At 39.1% G+C, this 24,071-nt stretch overlaps 1 protein-coding gene across 1 annotated transcript in view; it reads left to right on the top strand.

Moving 5' to 3' along the window:
* Nucleotides 1-24,071, top strand: part of MANBA (mannosidase beta) — a 136,139-nt gene that overhangs the window by 100,012 nt on the left and 12,056 nt on the right. The window contains exons 13-14 of the mRNA XM_082611637.1: nt 2,869-3,033; nt 19,969-20,113. Of these exons, the coding sequence (XP_082467763.1) occupies nt 2,869-3,033; nt 19,969-20,113 (310 nt within the window). The remainder of the gene's footprint in view (nt 1-2,868; nt 3,034-19,968; nt 20,114-24,071) is intronic.

Genomic DNA, 24,071 nt, shown 5'->3' on the forward strand with positions numbered 1-24,071 from the left:
AGTATGATATTAACTGTAGGATTTTCATAGATGCCCTTTTATTCCTAGTTTGTTGCCTGCTGGTATCATAAAAGGGTGTTAGATTTGTCAAATGCTTTTTCTTCATCTATTGAAATAATCATGTAGTTTTCCCCCTTCTGCATTACTTGTGTGAAGTAACCACAAAAAATGTTTTAAGAGAATTTAAAAATCTTCCTCAATCTCACCACCTGAACACAACTATACTTCTACATTGAAGTTATATTGTATTTTTAACTTTAATAAATAATGCCATAACCTTAGTTCTACCCCTTGTTTTATTATTACTCCCATATTGTGGGCCCAATCTTTTGGGAACACTGTTGTTTCAAAGTGAAAGAAGATGCAGTTCAGTATCCTGACTCAGGTAGGAACAAGTGCTGAGAATGGAAAAGAAGGAATGAAAGAAGCAAAGATATTTACTGAGCAGATATTCTGTACCAGGTACATCATTTAACAATAATCCAGCCCTGAGGCCCAGAGGGAAATCAAGGCACTGTGTAGTGAGAGTTCAGTCAATGTCCCTAGATTGTAAGTAACATATCTGTATTCAGGCTTATTGTCTGACTCCAGAATTGATCTGTTTTCTTTTCACTACATTTCAGGAAGATGAGTGTTAGGAATTGCTAAACCTTTTAAAAAGATCTATAAGCATTTCTATTCACCTCTTGAAAATAATGGAATTCCCATGTTTTTGTGAAATGCCTGATGACATTCAAAGATACTAAACACTATATTTTAAAATAGGGAAAGATAAGTCCTGTTTATTATGAACCCTTGATTTGATTGTTGCCTCTTTTCGAACTACATTGCTTAGTGAGAATTTGAGTAGGTGTTGGGAAAAGAAAACCGTTATGTAAAATCTTCATTCTAATTTAGAGCTTTTTTTTTTCATGCATTCAACAAATATATTAAAATGTCTTTCTCTGGTTGGGGTACATTACTTCTTCGCAAAATAATCATATTTTCAACAGGTGATCATCAATATAGAGCAATAGAAAGATTGGGTTTTGGAATGAACAGATCAGGATTTGAATACTAGAACTTCCACACACTAGCTATACTGCCTTGAAAAGATTATTCATTCTTTTTGAATTTCAGTGTTCTCATCTGTAAATTGGGGTTAATAGTAGTAGATACTTCAAGGAGTGTTTGTGTACGTGTGTGCACATGCAGGTATGCATGTGTGCATGTGATGGTGTGTAAACATTAAGTTAATTAATACGTTGAAACATTTAGCACAGTTCTTGACACATAGTGATGAGCCCATAAAATGTAAGCTATTGTTACTATTAATATAGGCAATGCTAGTCCTATGGTTTATACAAAGCTAGACTGCACTAATTAGCTTTGGATCTTGGGCAAATTACTTAACCTTTCTGTGCCTGGTTTTCTCATCTGTAAAATAGGGTGATAATAGTACCCACTCATGGGGTTGTTATGATGATTAAATGAGTTAATATTCTTAAAGCAATTAGAGCCTTATCTGACACTTTCTAATTCCTTCTGGTAACATTGTTATAGCTGAAATTTACAAGAATTTCAAACCCTAGCTATCAGAAGGTAGAAAGCTTCCCACATAACAGATCAGGTTTATGGTTATGGGATACATTGAAACTATTAGCAGCCAGAGGGCTGAGGGGCCAGGAGATGTGTTTCAGATTTTGAAAAGGAAGAAGCGTAGAAAGAAGGGAAGACTATTGGTAAAGGTTTGCGCATCTCAAATGTGTACAAGATGACTGTAAATACTATACCTCTGTTTCAAATAAATAATAGAAGTAATTGGTTCTCTAAACTGTCTGGTGGTAACATTTTCAAAAAATAAATATGATTTGGAAAAACTACCACATTAAATATGGCTAATGTATGTTGCTTATATTTTGGTATAAATGAATTCCTAAAGAATAACTTTTTCCTTTTAAGGTGATTGGTCTGTGTATTGCATGATTACTGAGAATTCTAAGTCATATTTTATGAACAGGGATTACTAAGCTTTCTAATTTTCAGGGTTTTTTGAGGGTGGAGTGGAATATGTTTTTTCAAAGTCTCTGTGTAACTTGGCTTAAAACTCTGATATTTTCCGATGTAGACGGCAATTGTCTTATATCTTTGTCAAATGCTAACAGTTCATTAAATCATAGGGCCTAGAAGCCAGAATTATTGCTTTTTTTTTTTTCCTCCTGTAGAAGGGACACTACTAACCTAACCTGTGTGGTATTTGTTTTTATTTACTTATTTATTTATTTATATTTTTGTTTTTTGTTTTTATTTTTTACTTGACCTGATGATAGCTTCTCAAAGGAAAATAAAGATTCTGTTAGTTAAAAAAAAGATTTATTATTAGGGGAAAGAAATATCTTGTTTGGTTTGTATCTTCAACTATATCAAAATTAAACATGTGTATATATCAAATATATTTAGTAATCACTGAGAAGCAAATGAGCAAGTGCTAAGCATTTACCATTTTACTAGTGATATTTTATTACTGTTAAAGAATTGACAGTTTTAAAAGAATGTTGATTTCAGTTCATTATTCAGTTTTGACAGTTTATTTAATTCGATAAAATGACCTTTTAAAATGCACATAACAAATATTTAAAAAAACAAGAAAAACGTTTTGATGAGACAAGACTTTTGATGGCAATACCAAAATGTAACTTTCTAGGTTTGAATAAGGCTAGTCTTTCACTAATAACACGTATGATGGCAAAAACATGTGTGAAGTTAGAGTCACAACAAATCTTGAGCTCTTTTCCAGTGTGTAGTACTTTTCAAGTTTGTCAGGGGTATGGAGAAAAGTAGTTTCACTCCTAACTTCCCAATTTGAACCTCTTATTCTTTACTTGAAAGGTTTCATCTAAAGAGGACTGGTCTTACGAAAGCAAATTTGCACATCATAGACAGCATTTCACAGATGGAAACTATAAAATGCTTCACCAGGCTGAGCTTCACTTCAAACTCCCCCGAAGTGCAGATCAATTACGCAAGTTCAAAGACACTATTTATCTTACTCAGGTAAGCCATTTTTATTCTCGGTTTCAACAGCTACCTGCAGTTAGCACAAAGAGATCCTGTAGATTTTATAAGCCTTTTGTGGTGAAAAATATTCAGGTTTTCATTTTGCTGATTAAAGAAAATGATCTGCGTCAAAATGGGTATTTGATGACATGTAGGACTTGAAATAGTTAATTTTTGGCATTTGTCTCTTACAAGAACAGCTCACAAAGTTCTACAACAAATTGTGCATTAAAATCTTCCCTAGCTCAAGATTACTATCAAGGTTCAGTAATTAAGTCAGTAGCATTTGCCAAGGAAAAAATGGGACAATGGAACACAATAGAGTCCAGAAACAGACTCATGTATGATATAATCACCTGATTTATGGTCACAATGCTACTGCAATCCTGTGGGAAAAGATAGTCTTATCAATAAACAGTACTGTATCAAGTGGATATCTTTATGGGAAATAAATGAACTGTGACTCCATATACAAAAATTAATTTGATTAGTGATCAAACACTCAATTGGGAAAGGTAGTACAATAAAGTTTCTAGGAGAAAACATAGGAGAATAGCTTCATGACCTTGGCATACACAAATGATTTCTTAAACAGAACATAAAAAATACAGACTATGAAAGAAAATAATGATAAACTGGACTTCATTAAAATTATGGACTTTTGTTTATCAAAGGCACCATTAAGAGAGAGAAAATGCAAGCCACAGATTGGGGAACAATATTTGTAGTACATATGTCTGACAAAAGATTTGTGTTTAGAATAAAGAACTTCTATAAAGCAATAAGAAAAAAGACAGACAACCTGTTAAAAAATGGACAAAAACCTTGAACAGGCACTTCATCAGAGAAGATAACCAGATGGTCAGGAAGTTTATGCAAATATGCTCAATTTCATTCTTAATCCAGGAAATGCAAATTAGAGCCATGCCAGGATACTCCTACACACTGTGTACACAATGTAATTTTAGCAGAATGGCTAAAATTAGAAAGATTGACAATACCAACTGTTGGTGAGGAGGTGGGACAGCTGGGACTTTTAGACATTGTTAGTAGGAGTGGAAATTTGTTTAAACAGTTTGGAAATCTTATGGCAGTATTTACCCTAGTTAAACATTTGCTTTCTTCATGAATCAGCATTTCTACTCTTAGCTAGGTACCCAAGAAAAAGGAGTGCATACATCTGCCAACAGACATCTAAAATAACGTTCATTGCAGCTTTACTCATAATAGCCCCAAACTGGAAACAACCTAAATGTTCTTTAACAGAAGAATTTACAAACAAATTGTGGAATATTTATACAATGGAATACTCCACAACAATAAAAAAGAATGAGCTACTTCTATCAGCTTCAACCTTGATGAATATTATAGACATTATGTTGAGCAAAAGAAACATTGTAGTTTCACTATAGACAAAATGAATCAAGATGATATAGAACAAGTTAATGGTAACCACTCTTGTGGAGGAAGATGGTGCATTATGATTAGGAAAGGGTACAAGGAAACTCTGGCCTGCTAAAAAAGTTTTGTATCTTGATCTGGGTACTAGTTACATGGGTGTATACATATGTTAAAATTCACTGAGTTGTACACTTAAGATCTGTTCATATTATATTGTGTACCTTACTAGATTATTTTTAAACAGCTCTACTGAGATATAATTGACATACCATAAAATACCAAGAGATTGTTTTAAGTGTACAATCAAGTGATTTTGAGTATATTTATTGAGTCATGCGACCATCACCATAATACAACTTTCGAACATTTCTGACACTCCAAAAAGATCCCTCTTGCCCATTAAAAAAAAAAAATATATTTATTTATTTATGTTTAAATTTTTGGCTGCATTGGTTCTTCGTTGCTGCGCATGGGCTTTCTCTAGTTGCGGCGAGCGGGGGTACTCTTCGTTGCAGTGCACAGCCTTCTCATTGTGGTGGCTTCTCTTGTTGCAGAGCACGGGCTCTAGGCAGATGGGCTTTATTAGTTGTGGCGCACAGGATCAGTAGTTGTGGTGCACAGGCTCAGTAGTTGTGGCACACGGGCTTAGTTGCTCTGCGGCATGTGGGATCTTCCTGGACCAGGGCTCAAGCCTGTGTCCCCTGCATTGGCAGGCGGATTCTTAACCACTGCGCCACCAGGGAAGTCCCCCCTCTTGCCCATTTGTAATCACTCTCCTTTCTCACTTTCAGTCCCAGGCAAACATTAATTTGCTTTCTGTTTCTATAGATTTTACTTGTCTCAACATTATAATATGTGATCTTTGGTATGTGGCTTCTTTCACCAAGCATGTTTTTGAAGTTCTTCCATGTTATAGCCATATATCTGCGCTTCATTTCTCTTTCTTGCTAAATAATATTCTGTTGTATGGATATATCATGTTTTATTTATCTATTCATCAGTTGATGGACATTTGGATTATTTCCAATTTTTGACTATTATGAATAACACTGCTATGAATATTTGCATATACATCTTTGTACCTATATTTTCATTCCTCGAGTAGAAATATATGAGTGAAATTGCTGAGCTATATGATAAATTTATGTTTAACTTTTAAAGAAAATATTGACCTGAATTTTGGATAATATTTTTATCTTAATATTTACAATTTATATATTTTTTCAGACATGGCCAATTTATTGAGAAAACTCAAATTTCAGTTTGGCGAAGTATAACCAGGGGCAGAGTTTGGGATAATCATTTCATTGGCGGCAACTACATTTTCTAGAGCTAATTGGCCATAGGGTAGTATCTGAAGGAAAGAAAACAAAACTTTAAAAAATAATTTAAATTATTGGGTGGGTGATAAACATACATATTTGCAGAGGAAACCAAACAAACAACCAGCTTACACAACTGAGGCATGAGAAATGCTGTTGCTAGTAGAAACCCTTTATTCCATTTAGTTTGACAGACATTAAACACCTGATTTGTTCCAGACAGTGGGCTAGCTGCCAGGGTTGAGGTGGAAGCACAAAAATCACCAAGACATCATCCCTGTCCTTAAGAAGTTTACAACAGCACATGGAAAAATGAGGGCTACTGGTGAAGTGCCAAAAAACTGCTCAAGAAACCTGGAGGGAGGAGAGTTTACCTTTACTTCTCAGTAGAGGTTGAGGTTGGGACCCTCTTAAATTAGGTGGTGTGGGTGAGGCAGGGAATCGCATGCCGCCGAGTAAAGAAAACTCTGGTGTCTAAGCATGTCTTGGCAACAGGAAATGGTCTAGTTCCTCCACAGCCTTCGGTGTGTGAGAGGGGAAGGGATATTCAAAGGTATTTAGTTTTATTTGAATCCCTCTCATCATTAGAACACTATAAGAGATTGACAAGGAAGTGAAAAATGATTAAAAGAAAACACACATCCAAGTTGGAAGAGGCACAGACATAGACGGGAAATGCCATTTCATAGTTTTAGTGTAAACTCAACTGCTTGTGTATATCCATTTAGTAGCTTAAGTAAAACCATCAAAAGGGGAAAAAAACTCCACTAGCAGCGCCATGGTTCATCATGGCAGAACACGGTCTCTCCTGTTAGACTATAAAGCTAGCTTTGGCTACTGCCAATGGTGGGTGTAAGGGCACAGTGGAAACTAAGTTCACTTTTAGTTTACCAACTAAAGTCTGTAAACATTTCCACCTTAACTGAACATAGATGACAAAGAAGGCTTAGAAGAGAGAATTTGGGGAGAGAGATGAAGTCTTTGTAGGCTAACTGAACTAAAAATGACTTGGGATGCTGCATCTCCTATTTAAAAAATACAGGATGACAAAGTCTGAATAATAGTTTGCTATGTGTATAACATACACCTCAAAAAAGAATTCTAACACAGCATACTACTAATCAAACATCAGTTTCTGCTTTTGCAGTTTACACAAATTGCCTGAATTTTAATACTTTAGGGAACCTTTACAAATGCAACATACAACAAGTTGTAATATTATGCATCACCCTTAACTTTGGAAAGTTTGGCTTATATTATTTTATCTCAAAGGAAAACTAATGTTTATAAATGTCATTTCCTATGGAATTAATTCATCACCCATTTTAAAAACTAAATTTTAGAAAAGAAGCTTCTCTGTAAGGTAAATTGGAATGCAAACACCTGCCAGGCTTTGATGAAATAAAAATAAACAACTTATATGACCAGCACCTCATAAAACCAAAATCTCCTTTTGAAGTACAAAGTTCAGTTCTTCTTGCCCTCTTAGTAAACACTAATCCGAACCCTCCCCGATCTCGGAACTGTTCTGGTTTGTTATGTCGTCACATACATACAGTATTTTTTAACATTAAGAAATTCTTGACATGATACCATAAATAAATAGGTGGTTTTTAAAACCAAAGTGACTCAGAGTACTAGAACAGATATAATAGCACACTAAAATGGTTTAAAAGTAAAATTCAAAAAAATCTATCATGGTCTTATTAATTCAAATTAAAAATCAAAGATGAAGTATCCTTTCAGACCTATATACATCAAGATGCCAGTTCTTATAAAAATGTACTTTAGTTGTAAATGCTAGATATGTAAAAATAAAACAAAAATTTTTAATTGATAAGGAAAACAGTAACTTTTGCCATTAAAATTTAAGTTCTTTTAATGTTTTTAATATTAGAGTTGGGGAAAATTCATTAAAGTTAAATAAAATTAATATAAAATTATTTTTATATTTTTATTATATTTCATGAACCTGTAAATATACACACGTTAAGACTATTTGAGAACCACTGCTTATTTGTCTGATATTTTTGCTATACTTGTTTCAAGTTCTGAGAGAGAAGGTAAGAGCCTATTCCCAATCATATGATCTGCAGTAATGTATTAAACATCACATTTTAATTTTTGCCTCTTAGCATCTAAGAACGTACCAGTTTTTATACAAACTCACGCTCACTCTCATCAGTTTTCTCCTGTATGAAAACACAAAACCCTGGATGGAAGTTGAAACAGAAAACTGTCAGCCAAAAGATTCTTTTTTTGGAAGGTGATAAACTGATGAAGAGAATTTAAAATTTTCAACTATAATATTATCAATTCAGGAAGTTTTTCCTATGTAATATGTAATTTATAAACTTACCTCATAGAATACAAGTTTAAGGATTCTGCTGATATCTGTTCCTTTTAAAGTGTTGCAGTTCATCCTTATTAGTTTTTTGTAGCCAATATTCTATAAAAGCGTCTCCGTTTTGATATATGAAATAGGATGATCCTTATTTGCACACACGTGTGCATGTGTGAACCTTTTCAGCTGTTGTTTTCCATGCTGGCTTTCCTCCTCCTGGCTGTTCGTTTTATTACCGTTACTTTATTCTACTTCCCCAAACCGCATTCAAAGAACTAACAGAAATAATTGTTCTTTCTGAACTCATGAGCATCAGAGGTACACAGCCAGGAGCTGGTGTAGAAGTGGGATTATTTATTGGCGGTTTTTGTTGGTGATGGCTTTTGTCTGATCCTTTAAGCACAAGCGTCCTATCAGGCATTGGCTGGGAATTGGACTTGTCCTTGTTGGTTCTACCTTGGGACTTTTTGATATACTCGGTGGGATCTGAGCTGAAAGAAATCGGAATTATGATTTTTTTGTTGTTGTTTGTTTTCAGTGTTGGACTTTCTTGACTGAGTACAGACAAGAAATGTCAGGGTAACAAGTTTTTTTCCCCTTACTATTTTGATATTAGAACAGTCATCTTTAACCTGTGTATAAGAAGTAAAACCTTTCTTTGGTCCATTTTCTCTGTTCCCACTCCCACCCCCTGATCTTGTTCTCATAATCTGTCATACTGTTCTGAAGAACTTGCCTGTGTGCCACTTTTTAAGACATTCTGTTAAGCAATTTATTTTGTGTGCAACTTTTAGAAAAATCTTGGCAGAGAATGCTGTGCAGTAAGTTTCTTTACATTTAGATCCTTCCCTAGCTTCTCTTTATCTTACAACCACAAAGGTATCCCTTAGGCTCTTACCTCTTTAATTCTTCTAATATTCGAAAATAATCTTGCCCCACCTTTCATTCTCCTACTTTAACCTGTTGTATTGTATTCCAAATAACCTACATACCTAGGCACACTCTCTTAAGCTGTGTCACAAAGACCTCGCTGCTTAGTTTGAGGACCGTCTACACTAACAAATCTGTTAGGTGACTTACTCGGCCACCGTAGCCTCTTGCCAGCGTCTTAGAGAGGAAGCTGGGCTATGGACAGTCTTTACTAACCCCTTAGCTTATAGCCCCCTCTAGTGCTTTCATTTATTCTTCACATATTTGTTGTGCATGTAATGAGGGCTAGAAGTTTGGGGATGTCCTTGAGAGACTCAGAGTCTTTAGGGATCCATTTTACCTACCCATGTTGCAAGTTACTTGATCATAAGAACTAAGAAAAAAAAGCAGGCTATGCTGTAGGTTCAGGTGTTGATGATACCTGCTACCCTGGAACAGTGTCTTGTTCGGTAAACAGCACTGAGATGTGATGGGGATCCAGGCCATGCTGAGCTTTTAAGTTGGGGGTAGGGTGGGTAAAGGAGGGGAATGAAGGTAAGATTAGTAACACAGTATATAATACACTAGTGTATTATATTTATATGCATCACGTAATTTAACAGTCAAGCAGACAATTAGCATTCTTTGCGTGTCCACTCAAACACCCGACCCTGGGGCAGGAAGGTGCCTTGTATACCTTCTCATGTAATCTAACATCTCTAGACATCTCTGTTACTGTTTCCATTTTAGACATGAGGAAACAGGCTCAGAAAGGTTTTTCCCAAGTTCTCAGGGCAATGAATGGAGCAGGTTTCTGCTTTTTAAACTATAATATTAAATCTCTTCACAATTGAGATAAGGGAAATTCTATAACTACTGAGGTGGTTGGTTGAACTATAACATCAATTTTTAACAGTTAAGTAAAGCAGACTTCAGAAATTTGGCACAATAGAGAATATGAACAAAGCCAAAAGTTAATTCTTCGAAAAGATCAACAAAATTGAAAAACATTTAGCTAGCTTGGCCAAGAAAATAAGAGAGAAGACTCAATTTACTAAATCAGGAATGAAAGAGGGAACATTACTGTTGACCTTACAGAAATAAAAAGGGTGATAAGGAAATACTGTAAACAATTCTGTGACAAGTGATATATCCTAAATGAAATGGACAAATTCCTAGAAAGACACAAACTATGAAACCTGACTCAAGAAGAATTAGACAAGCGCTTCCCTGGTGGCGCAGTGGTTGAGAGTCTGCCTGCCGATGCAGGGGACATGGGTTCGTGCCCCGGTCCGGGAAGATCCCACATGCCGCGGAGCCGCTGGGCCCATGAGCCATGGCCGCTGAGCCTGCGCGTCCGGAGCCTGTGCTCCGCAACGGGAGAGGCCACAGCAGTGAGAGGCCCGCGTACCACACACACAAAAAAAAAAAGAAAAGAAAAGAAATGGACAATATGAATAGACCTTTAACAACTAAAGAGATTGAGTTAGTAATTCAAAAACTTCCCTCACTAGTGAATTCTAAAAAATATTTAAGGAAGAATTAACACAATCCTTCACAAACTCTTCAAAAAAATAGAAGAGGCAAAATTGCTTCCTAACTCATTCTGTGAAGGCATTGTTATCCTGATACTAAAACTGGACAAAGACATATCAAGAAAAGTACACTACAGACCAATATCCCTTATGAATATAGACAGAAGAAAGTCTTCAGCGAAGTAATAATCCAAATCCAGCAGCAATATAAAAAGGTTTATATATCACAGTCAAGTGGGATTTATCTCAGGAATGCAGGGCTGCTTCAACGTATGAATGTCAGTCAATGTAATACACCATACTAATAGAATAAAGGAAAAACAACTACATGATATTCTCAATAGATGAAGAAAAAGCACTAGCCAAAATCCAACACCCTTTCATGATAAAAAAATTCAACAAACTAGGAATAGAAAGGAGCTTCCTTGACCTGAAAAAGAACATCTGTGAAGAACCCATAGCTAATATCATATTTAATAGTGAAAGAAAGAGAGCTTTCCCCCTAAGATCAGGAACAAGACAACGATGCCTGCTCTTGTCACTTCTATTCAACATTGTACTGGAGATTCTAGTCAGCACAATTAGGCAAGAAAATGAAATAAAAGGCATCCAGATTGGAAAGAAAGAAGTAAAACTATATCTGCTGATGAATGATCTTATATATAGAAAACCATAAAAAATCTACCTAAAACCTATTAGAACTAATAATTTAGCAACTTAGCTAAACTCCTATTGATATAGGATCAATATACAAATATCAGTTGTATTTTAAGCAATAAAAAGTTTGAAAATTAAATTAAGTAAACAATAGTCTCAGAAAGTATATAATACTTTGGAACATATTTAACTAAAGAGACATAAGACTTGCACACTGAAAACTACAAAACATTATTGATGGCAATTAAGGAAATGGAAAGGCATTCTGTGTTCATGGATTAGAAGACTTAATAATGTGTCAGATGTCAGATGGCAGAACTCCCCAAATTGATCTACAGATTCAACACAAATCCTATCAAAATTCCTACTACCGCCTTTGGAGAAATGGGCAAAGTGATCCTAAAATTTATATAGAAATGCAAGGCACTAAGAATGGTCAAAACAATCTTGAAAAAGAAGAACAAGTTTAAAACACTTCCTGCTTTTTTTTTTTTTTTTTTTAGGTGTTGGGGGTAGTTTATTAATTAATTAATTTATTTTTGCTGTGTTGAGTCTTTGTTTCTGTGCAAGGGCTTTTTCTAGTTGTGGCAAGCGGGGGCCACTCTTCATTGCAGTGCACGGGCCTCTCACTATGGCGGCCTCTCTTGTTGCGGAGCACAGGCTCCAGACGCGCAGGCTCAGTAGTTGTGGCTCACGGGCCTAGTTGCTCCACGGCATGTGGGATCCTCCCAGACCAGGGCTCAAACCCGTGTCCCCTGCATTAGCAGGCAGACTCTCAACCACTGTCTCACCAGGGAAGCCCCCAACACTTCCTGCTTTTAAAACTTACTACGAACTATAGTAATCAAGGCAGTGTGGTACTGGCATAAGGACAGACATACAGATTGATTAAAAAGACTTGAGAGTCAGAAATAAACACATACATCTATGGTCAATTGATTTTTTACAAGGGTGCCAAGACAATAAAATGGAGAAAGAATAGTGTTTTGAACAAATGGTGCTAGAATAACTGAATATACACATGTCAGAGAATGAATTTGGACCTCTACCTCACACTGTATACAAAAATTAAAATGGATTAAAGATCCAAATGTATGAAACTCTTAGAAGAAAACATAGGTGTAAATCTTTGTGAATTTTGACTAGGTAACAGTTTCTTAGATATGACACCAAAGCACAAGCAACCGAAGAAAAAATAAATTGGACTTCATCAAAATTAAAAACTTTTGTGTGTCAAAGGACACTATCACAAAACTGAAAAGATAATCCACAGGATGGGAGAAAAAATTTGCAAGTCATATGTCTAATAAGGATGTAATGTCCAGAATATATTAAGAACTCTTACAACTCAATAATGAAGACAACCTAATTTACAAATGGGCAAAAGATTTGAAGAGACATTTCTCCAAAGAAAATGACCAATAGGTACATGAAAGGATGCACATTATTAGTCACTAGGGAAATGCAAATCAAAACCACATGAGATACCACTCATGTCCACTAGGATATCTAGAATTAAAAAAAAAAAAAGAAAATAACAAGTATTGGTAAGTGTATTGATCAGAATTCTCCAGAGAAACAGAACCAATATGATATATGTAGACATATAAAAGAGGAAAGTTGTTATAGGAATTGGCTCAAATGATTACAGAGGCCGAGAAATCCTACAGTCTGCCATCTGCAAGAAGGAGAAGCAGGAAAGCTGGTGGTATAATTCAGTTTGAGTCTTGAGGCCTGAGAACTGAGGGGCCATTGGTGTAAGTCCCAGAGTTCCAGGGCCCAAGAACCAGGAGCTCCAGTGTCAGAGGGTAAAAGAAGCTGTGTCCCAGCTCAAGAAGAGAGAGAGAATTCACCCTTCCTCTACCCTTTTGTTTGATTCAGGCCATCAACCAACTGGATGACGCTCACACTCTGGTGAGGACGGACCTTGTTTACTCAGTCTATTGAATCACCAAAAACATCCTCACAGACACACCCAGAAACAGTGTTCACCAGCTGTGTAGGCATCCCTTAACCCAGTCAAGTTCACACATAAAGTTAACCATCACAGTTAGGATGTGGAGAAATTCGAAACCTCAGACGTTGCTGGTGGGAATGTAAAATGGTACAGCTACCGTGGAAAAGTTTGTCAGTTTCTTAAAAAGTTAAACAGTTACCATAGGACACAGAAATTCTACTCTTAGGTATACATCCAAGAAAATTGAAAACATGTTCACACAAAAAGTTGTGTATAAATGTTCATAATAGCCAAAAAGTTAAAACAATCCAAATGTTTATCAGCCAATAAGTGGATAAACAAAATGTGGCATATCCATACAATGAAATAGTATTCAGCAGAATAAAAAGGTTTGAAATACTGGTACATACTACACCATGGGTGAACCTTGAAAACTTCAGGCTAACTGAAGGAAGCCAGTCACAAAAGGCTATGTATTGTATTATTCCACTTATGTGAAATGTCCGGAATAGGCAAATCCATAGGGACAGAATGAGAGGAGTGGCTTCCAGAAGCAGAGGAGAGAGGAGAGTGAGCAGGATCAGATGAGCCAGTAGAGATTTTAGAGGGTGATGATGGAAATATTCTGGAATGCGGTAGTGGTGAGAGTTGCACAGCCTGTGACTATTACTAAACACCAATGAATTACAAAGTGTGAAAGAGTGACTTGTATAGTATGAATTATATCCAGTTAGAAAATGGCTTTATTGGAAGATTCTTATTGTCAGGAATATAAATACCATCGTATCAGGAGCACTTATCACATGGCTTCTCCTAGTTCCAAGGGTAGAGGGTGTGGTTCTGAGCATGTAGCCCAGCTACAACTCCATCACTCTGGAGGGAGGGGAGAATGGGTTTCTGTAGACAGCAGCCTTCATCACAGTGGCAGAGCTAGAATTGGAACCTAGGTCTTGGTGTCCTGGTCCAATTTCTTTTTCCCATACCGTGTTTCTCTAAGGAGACTGATTTCATAAGTGTAATCAAGCAAGCTGCTGAAAATAGGCATATTTTTGAACTAAAATAAGATTTGTCTGCTAACAGTGGGACTGAGTAACCTAGGAAATGACTAAGCATTTATCCTTCTCATATATAAAGATTGCTTTCTTTAGGAAAAGATGCAAGAATATATACATACAGGTACAATTTTTAAAGGGAAAGAGGCAGTTGCAGAGATTTTTTTTTCCCCAGGGAAGTAGGATTGTACATTTTCCCTTTAAGATGGATAGTGGGCAATGGCCTTCTGCATATTTATGAACAAAGGTGTCATTCATTAGCCCTAACTGGCACCCACTGGTTTGGATAAACCCAGATCCATGTTATAGGCGTGGCACCATCTGCCTGTGGAGGGTACTGCATGGTGCACGTGCCAGAACCCGGAGCACTGAAGAGCCTTGGTTATCACTTTCACACTAAACTCAGGTGTGATAGGCTACTAGTTAGAGCTTGCCTAGTGCCCTTTTCCTTTCATTCCTCGCAAGGCTTAGGAGTCCTGCTTGCCTTAAAAATTTTTTTAAGTTTAAAAGGATTGCTAATGTTTACCTATTAAACCAGAAAAGGCAAATTACAGCTAGGAGGGCTTGCCTGGTGGTGCAGTGGTTGAGAGTCCGCCTGCCGATGCAGGGGACGCGGGTTCGTGCCCCGGTCCGGGAAGATCCCACATGCCGCGGAGCGGCTGGGCCCGTGAGCCATGTCTGCTGAGCCTGCGCGTCCGGAGCCTGTGCTCCACAACGGGAGAGGCCACAACAGTGAGAGGCCCGCGTACCACAAAAAAAAAAAAAAAAAAATTACAGCTAGGAAATTGTTAGAATAGATATACAGAAATAAATATTTTTTGCAGGTAGTTCTGAGAATTGAAATAGTTCAGGGACTGAAAACTCAAATGTTTGTAGGGGCCAGGCGGGTAATTTAAATGGATGAGAGTCTGAATATTGGGGATTGTGGCAAAATGGAGCATACAGGCCCTCACTTAAGACATTAGACGACAACAAGAAGAAACAAAAAGCACCCGCTCTGTGAGCCAATTAAAACCTGCGTGGGGCTGAGTTCTGCCTGGAGGCTAGCAGTTTATGGCAGCCTCTTGACTGGAACATAATATAGCAATGTGCAACAAGGACTTTAAAATGTGTCATATATTATTATCAAAAGAGACAACAGAAGAGGCAAAGAAATTAATTTGGACATAAAATGTTCTTTGCTCTTGTATTTAAAGAAAAAATCTGCAAACCATTCAAATGCCGAATAATTATTGGAGAATGATTCATCAAACTATGGTATAACTATGGAATCATTCAGAGCACAGAGATATATAGAAAATGCCAGGGCATCACATGGAAATGTACACATGTGAAAATTAAGTGAGAGTAGAATACAAAATTATAAATGTATATAAGTTACAGTATGTGTTAACAAAGATCAGGAAGGAATTTGGAGCGTTGTAAAAAATTTGCCACTCATCAGACTTTTTCCCCCTGAAAAGAAGCTTAAATTCACCATGAAGAAAATGCAGGTCACCTCTACCAAACCCATCAGTAAAATATCTAATTGTCCTTTGGATTAGATCCAACTAAGCACAAGCATGACTGTTTCAATAGATATGGCTTTGTCCTAGAAGTTTTTATTTTTGCCCGAAAGAGATGACTTAATTTCCTACTCTGGCATACGCTGATGTTTTGTTCCCTACCTCAAAATTCTGATTTTTACTTTTCTCCTATTCACCCTGTTTATAAATCTGGATCCAAGGAAACGGATTCCAGTCCCAAACTTCTTTTTTTTTTTTTCGTGGTACACGGGCCTCTCACTGCTGTGGCCTCTCCCGTTGTGGAGCACAGGCTCCGGACGCGCAGGCTCAGCGGCCATGGCTCACGGGCCCAGCCGCTCCGCGGCATGTGGGTTCTTCCCGGACCGGGGCACGAACCCGCGTCCCCTGCGTTGGCAGGCAGACTCTCAACCACTGCGCCACCAGGGAAGCCCCCAAACTTCTTGAGTGACGCCCCTCCCTCCATTCTACTCGTGAGTCCACGCTGAACCAAGTCCCAAAGCAGAATATTGCAGGTCCTTTGGCTTCCTTGGTGTATCAGGAATGGCCCAGGCTTTGGAGATACTTCAGATCCTGGAAGTTCCAGAATTGTCGGCCAACACCCAAAGTGGAGTGTCCATGGTGGTGGCCATTTGATGCCCGTGCTTGGCCTGTCAGGGCTGGGCTAGCACCTCTGGAGTGTCTGGGGATCAGAATGCCTCTCCCCGTGTGTTCCTTATTGGTGTGATGAGGGCTTCCTCATCTTTTCCTCCTGTGATCCCTTTACACACAGTCCATAAAGCCTTAGCCGATTTTTCAGGAATCTCAGGATGAGAACAGAGACTTCTTGTTGTTCAGTGCCTCGGGTGTGTGTGCTGCAGGGCAGGGACTGTGGCTGGCTTGATTTTGTGCCCATGGGCCAATTTTAGCTTGGTTGGTGGGGACGTTATTTGGGGGCTCAGGTGATTTAAATAAGTTCAGATATTATCAACTTTTAAAAACAAATACAAAGGTTACTTTCCATGCTGATGTGAGGTTAAATCTCTAGTGGGCATGCATTGATAATTCGCGCTGCCCTCAGATCTGTTTCTACTAAAATTTCATTTGGCTGCTTTATCTTCACTGAACTTTCTAGAAATCGCTCCACAACACTGATTTTCTACAATAACTCGACAAACCTGTGAACGCTTAATCAAGGGACTTGATTTCTCTGTGCCTAGCTATCCAGGCCTAGAAGTAGATAAATCTCTTTCTTCTTTAGTTCAGACGAGATTGGTATTTTTAGAAGGAACTTGGTTAGAGATCCTGAGTCTAATTGTTACTCACCCGGGTCCTTGGACTCTTAGTCAGTAGAAACTGATAAGAGGCCAGAGGAGAATTTCAGGCAAGATTTTATCAGGACTCGTGCTGCAGCGTGAGGGAGCGAAAACAAGTAACAGGTGCCGTTGGTTCCCTGGCTCCTTAAAAGGGGGTGGGGCTGGAGGCGGACTGGTGGGTTGTCTGGGAGGCGTAGTTTAGGTGGTCTGCGCACCCCTTGGCGGTGCTGTGGGCAGGGGTCATGCGCAGTACCCTGCTTTTGCTTCCGACACCTCAGAAATGGCAGTTGGTTTGTGGCCTTTTTGTATCTGATTGTTCATAATTTGCTCCCACTGTGCGTGTGTGCAGCTAGTTTTAGTCCTGTATAGTTTCTTTGCATTCTGTTGCTTGCGGAGCTGTTTGTCCAGGTGCAAGCACTCTGGTAAAGGGTCCCAGGTCCCAGCCTATCTCATAATTGCAGATTAACTTGACTGTTATAGATCATAGTTCTTAGGCCTATTTTTCGTATTTCATTCCTTGACTTAGTGCTAGACTAATATATTCAGAGAGTATCCTGTGGTCATTTTGAGCTGGCACCCTTGCCACTCTGTTCGTGAGATTCTTACTTTCTTTAGAGTGTTGTTTGCCTGTTATCACTGCTGTGCTCCCCGTGGTCTGGTTCCTGAATGGAAAGGCTTTTTTTTTTTTTTTTTCCAGTACGCGGGCCTCTCACTGTTGTGGCCTCTCCCGTTGCGGAGCACAGGCTCCGGACGCGCAGGCTCAGCGGCCATGGCTCACGGGCCCAGCCGCTCCGCGGCATGTGGGATCTTCCCGGACCGGGGCACGAACCCACGTCCCCTGCATCGGCAGGCGGACTCTCAACCACTGCGCCAGCAGGGAAGCCCAAGAAAGGGCATTTCTTTACCTGCTCACAGGTAACATCACTTCTTGCCTAGAAGATTATCATAGATTTCTAAATGGTCTCCCTGAATGCCGTCTAGTCCCCTGACTCCTTTCAGCGGTCAGAGGCGCCTGTTGCAAATGCAAGTCTGGTCACTTCACCCTTTAGCTTAAAAGCTTTCTGTGACTCCAGTTGCCTTTAGGACGCATCCCAACCCTTCCCAGGTCTGGCCCCTGCATCCCACCAGTCTTGCTACCATTGCTGCCGGCTCTCTGAGTTCAGGCTGCCTCGGCCTTCTTTCAGTTCTTTGCTGTGCATTCTCCTCTCACCACACGTGCCCTCTCTGGCTGCAGGGTTCTGCCCTCTCTCTTCTTCTCTTTCCTGTACTTCGAGGCCAATCCCCTTCCTCAGCTAGACCCATTTCCCCTCCTATCCAGGCTCCTAACCTCACACACCTCTCTTTCTTAGCCCTCATTACTGTTTAAGGTTTCCATATATCTGTGTGATTCTTTGGTTAAGGTCTGTCTTCTACACAAGCTAATACGCTCCACAAGAGTGGGCTGTCTGTTTTTCCTGGGAGCGGGGCTTACCGTTACCAGCATGCAACACACACTGTAGGTATTTATTAAATTTTTATTGAACGGCCATGATTTCTTCTCGCTTTACCCTTCTGGAGTTTGACAGCTCTGCGTCATGTAAGTTGTAACTTCATCTGTGACTTCCTCACTAGCCAACTCTCCTCGATCTAAAGGTCTGGCTTCACTGGAGCTTTTCTAGCTTTTTAGGAAGGCCTCTGAACTTAGTCTTCTAGTGGCCATATATGCATCCCTCTTTTTCCTCCTCTGTGAAAATCCAGACCCTACTCTAAGGCCGTCCTTTTCTCTGACTGGGGAATCCTTGCAGCTCTGACTCTCCCTCCAGGTTCTCCTTGGTGACCTCTCCTAATGAGCCCAGTGACCTCTTACTCATGAGCCTCTCCTAACTACAGCTCCAAGCTAAGAGATGTGATACCCACAGTGTCAGTAACAGCAGCAATAAAGGAGACTGGTTTTTCAATGATGATGACAGTAATTAAGGGTCTTGCATGAAGTGTTTTCATGCCTCTTAAATAAGAACTAAATTTACTTGTCTGTTTGTTGCAGTTTACCATCTGTTCTGCTATAACGAAGGAATTGCATTCATAAGAAGTTTTACATTATCAAAAGGCATGATATAAAAACAATTCCTTGACTAGAAGAAAGGGGTTAGGGATTTGACAATATCAGAGTCATAATATAGTTCTTTTTCTATAGAATTTTTTTCTAATAAACTATTTTCTTAATAGCCACGAATGTGTTAGTAAAACCCATCACTGCCCAAAACTTAGTGTTTGACCATATATAGCATTTGCTCTGGAATCACAGTCTTTGTTTTCCATCGCCTCCACTATCGTTGGCAAAGAACCTTTTACACCATCCTATTTCCACGATTACCTGATTACCCATTGTTAAGCCCAATACCAAGCTTCCCCCCAAACCCAGCTGTTATAGACAACAGCTTCTCATACTAAGGGGTTGGTTCCAGATCTAGTATAATGATGGTGTATATAATGGTAATTAAGTTCCCAAATTTATTCAAGCCTATAATTTTCCCAGATCTAGACAGCCTACCTCAAGCAAAAACACCTGTGTTTTTTAAAAATCTTGCAATGGACTAAGCTTCTCTTTTTCTGAATAACCTTTTTTTTAAGGTTGAAGTGTAGTTGATTTACAACGTTGTAAGTTTCTGGTGTACAGCAACATGATTCAGTTATACATATATATATATATTCTTTTTCATATTTTCCATTATGGTTTATTACAGGATACAGAATATAGTTCCCTGTGCTATACAGTAGGGCCTTGTTGTTTATTCTATATATAGTAGTTTGCATCTGCTAGTCCCAAACTCCCAATTCAACCCTTCCCCTGCCCCTTGGCAACCACAAGTCTATTCTCTATATCTGTGAGTCTGTTTCTGTTTTGCAGATAAGTTCATTTGAAAAACACCTGTGTTGTAATGTTTTCCCCTGAATCAGGTGATGCAAGCCCAGTGTGTCAAAACAGAAACTGAATTCTACCGCCGCAGTCGCAGCGAGATAGTGGATGGAGAAGGGCACACCATGGGAGCACTTTATTGGCAGTTGAATGACATCTGGCAGGCTCCTTCCTGGTCTTCTCTGGGTAAGTGTTTCAGCATTCTTTGTGTGAGTGAGAGAAAGCCATACCTGTGGGGAGAGGCACTGAGAGAGCACAGAGCTGGAGGGGTCAGATGAATCCAAGCAGGACTCCAGGGAGAGGAGGCTGTCCAGCTGCTGGTCTCGGAGCTGCGGCCTCCTCTCCCACCTTCACAGTCTTTCCAGGAGCCTTAGAGGCAGCCTCACTATGAGTTCTGAGCTGTGCAGTCGCAAAAGCAGGCGAAGGAAGGGAAAGATTCGTGCATGAAGATCTCAGCCATGTGTCTTCTGATTGTTGCTTAGAATTTTGAATTTACTTAAGAGGACTTTCCAGGGCAAAAGGAGATTGACATAAGCACACCTTCTTCTGTTTAGGAGAATCCAACCACAGGAAAGTTTAGCCCAGCTGAGTGTTAAAATGTTCCTTTGCTGACTCCCCTTCAAGTCCATCAGGTCATCTTTCTTTTGCCCTGTTGATCTCTTGGGGGAAAGGGAATTGAGTGAGAAATCCAAGTAAGAAGGTTTATCAGGTGAACCTGTCTGTTCAACGAGGAACATGTGAGATGGCTGACATTGTACTTGCAGTTTGAATGATTTCATCCAGTTTGGTGCATTAAAAAAAATTAAGGTGTAATAATGAATGTTGGCCTTCACTAGGGGTGATTTGAAGCCAAGTTCAGTTAATGATATAAACAAAAGTTTTGGGTCAAAAATGAGGCAAGGCCATAAAGTAAGAAGGCCATTTTGCTGGGTGAGGCTCTTAAACAAGCTGAGAATGCAGATCACAGAGTTCCTTCCCCACATGCTTTGAATAATGCTCATCACCTCCTGCAGGGAACTGCAGCCTTGATCAGGTTTCCCTGATCAAACTCTTTATCTACACCAACCAGAGAAAAGGGTATTGAATGAGAATCAGGGGGTAGATGCTAGGGGAGTAGCCTTTCTGGGACGCTTGAACTGGAGAAAGAGATATTGTTCAGAGACACTTGGAGCCTGACCCTGCTTCCTGTCTGCGGATGAGGTGGTGGTCTTCTGAAGCTGAGTTCGGTTCAAGAAATGGGAGAGCCCAGGCTTTGTAACTCTTCCCTTAAATGACCCTCTGTTCTTCAGAAAGGATTTAAGAGTATGACGGCAGAGTAAGAATTTGTCTGCCTTCTAAACTCTGGCAGGACAATGCATTCGAGGAGAGGGTCACCATCTCCTGGGGGTGTCACCGTTTAGTAACTAAGGTGTGCATCACTGAGACCTTTTGCTTCAACTGCTGTCCTCTTGAATGTCTTTTGTTTGTGGCCTTGATTGCTGCAACCACGCATTTGAAGCCTTTCTCCTGTAATGGATGCCGCACGTGAGAGTATGTAAGTTATCTCGGGTCCAAGCCATTTTCCATTTATCAGAAAACTTTCCAAATATAAGTTCCAGTTCATTTCATAGATCTAATTGGAAAGGCCTCTCCGCCCTTCCCCTCTCATTGTTATTTTTATGGGGCAATACTAAGAGTTGGAATTGAAGTGCTGGAGAGTTGAACTTCTGCAAAACCTAAAGAAATTAGTTCTAGCCTGAACCTCAAAACCGTGTTCCTTCATCTCAACAGCTTGCACTGGTGAATTCGGGAAGTGCTCCCCCATCCTCTCTCCCCCTCTCTCCCACCCACTTTTCCTCATCTTACTCTCTCTCCCTCTCACTGTATACCTCTCTCTGAAGCTGTCCGGTGATGCAGTGTTTTGTGGAGAAGGATCTTCTTTCTGAAATAGAGGCATGTTGAAATATTTTTTAGTTTGTGGGTTTAGCATACTGGAGGTGCCAACAGGGCACAGGATTCTGCAGGTTCTTGATAGCTTCTAATTGTATTTGAGGAATTGTCATTAATTGTCATGCGTTTGGATGTTCCCCTCCAGTCTGAACTTACCAGCCATATTTGTGATTGTGGTTGCTTTGTTTCACTCAGAGGATTTTGTGCCTATGGGAAATGGAGACTTTGAGTTCTAAGTAAGTTTATTTTTTTAAAAAAATATTTAATTTATTATTTATCTATTTTTATTGAGGTATAGTTGATCTACAATATTAGTTTCAGGCGTACAATATAGTGATTCAAAAAATTTTTTTTTTTTTTTGCGGCACGCGGGCCTCTCGCTGTTGTGGCCTCTCCCGTTGCGGAGCACAGGCTCCGGACGCGCAGGCTCAGCGGCCATGGCTCACGGGCCCGGCCGCTCCGCGGCATGTGGGATCTTCCCGGACCGGGGCACGAACCCATGTCCCCTGCATTGGCAGGTGGACTCTCAACCACTGGGCCAGGGAAGCCCTCAAAATTTTATAGGTTATACTCCATTGAAAGTTATTATAGAATATTGGCTATATTCCCTGTGCTCTACAGTATAGCCTTGTAGCTTATTTATTTTATACATAGTCGTTTGTACTTCTTAATCTGCTGTCCCTATGTTGCACTTTGCTCCTTCCTTCTCCCCACGAGTAACCAATAGTTTGTTCTCTATATCTGTGAGTCTGTTTCTGTTCTGTTATATTCATCCATTTGTTTCATTTTTTAGATTACACATATAAATGATAACATATAGAGTATTTGTCTTTCTCTGTCTGACTTATTTCACTAAGCATAATACCCCCCAGGTCCATCCATGTGTTGCAAATGGCAAAATTTCATACTTTTATGGGCAAGTAATATTCCATTGCATATATATATATATATATACCACATCTTCTTTATCCATTCATCTGTTGATGGACACTTAGGTTGCTTCCACATCTTTGCTCTTGTAAATAATGCTGCAGTGAACATTGGGGTGCATGTATCTTTTCGAATTCATGTTTTTATTTTCTTTGGATATATACCCAGGAGTGGAATGGCCAGGTCTTATAGTTCTATTTTTAGTTTTTTTTGAGGCACCTCCATCCTGTTTTCCATAGTGGCCGCATCAATTTACATTACCACCAACACTGTAGGAGGGTTCCTTTTTTCTCCACATCCTTGCCAACATTTATTCTTTGTGGTCGTTTTGATTATAGTCTTTCTGACCTCATTGTGGTTTTGATTTGCATCCCTGATGATCAACAGTGTTGAGCATCTTTTCATATGCCTGTTGGCCATCTGTATGTCTTATTTCGAAAAATGTCTATTCAGGTCTCCTCCGCATTTTTTGATTGGGTTGTTTGTTTTTTCTATATTGAGTTGTATGAGCTGTTTATATATTTTTGTATATTAACCCCTTATCGGTCGTATCATTTGCAAATATTTTCTCCCAATCAGTAGGCTGTCTTTTCATTGTGTTTATGGTTTCTTTTGCTATGCAGAAGCTTTTAAGATTAATTAGATCCATTTGTTTATTTTTGCTTTTGTTTCTTTTGCCTTAGGAGACAGAACCAAAACAATATTGCTACAATTGATGTCAGAGTATCCTGCCTATGTTTTCCTCCAGGAAGTTTATGGTTTCTGGCCTTACATTTAGGTCCTTAATCCAGTTTGAGTTTATTGTTTGTAACTGGTGTGAGAAAATGTTCTAATTTCATTCTTTTACAGGTAGCTGTCCAGTTTCCCCAGTACCATTCATTGAAGAGTGTGTCTTTTCTCCACTGTATATTCTTGCCTCCTTTGTCGTAGGGTAATTGACCATAAGTGTGTGGGTTTATCTCTGGGCTCACTATTCTGTTCTGTTGCTCTATGTCTCTGTTTTTGTGCCAGTACTGTACTGTTTTGATGACTAGCTTTGTAGTATAGTCTGAAGTCTGGAAGCATGATACCTATAGCACTATTCTTCTTTCTGAAGATTGTTTTCACTGTTTGGGGTCTTTTGTGTTTCCATACAAATTTTAGAATGATTTGTTCTAGTTCTGTGAAATATGCCATTAGTATTTTGATATGCATTGCACTGAATCTGTAGATTGCCTTGAGTAGTGTGGTCATTCTAACAATGTTAGTCCTATCTATGAACACAGTATCTCTTTCCGTTTGTTTG

Source organism: Mesoplodon mirus (genome assembly GCF_964341445.2).
Source record: "Mesoplodon mirus genome assembly, chromosome: 2".
In the NCBI taxonomy this organism is placed as follows: Eukaryota; Metazoa; Chordata; class Mammalia; order Artiodactyla; family Ziphiidae; genus Mesoplodon; species Mesoplodon mirus.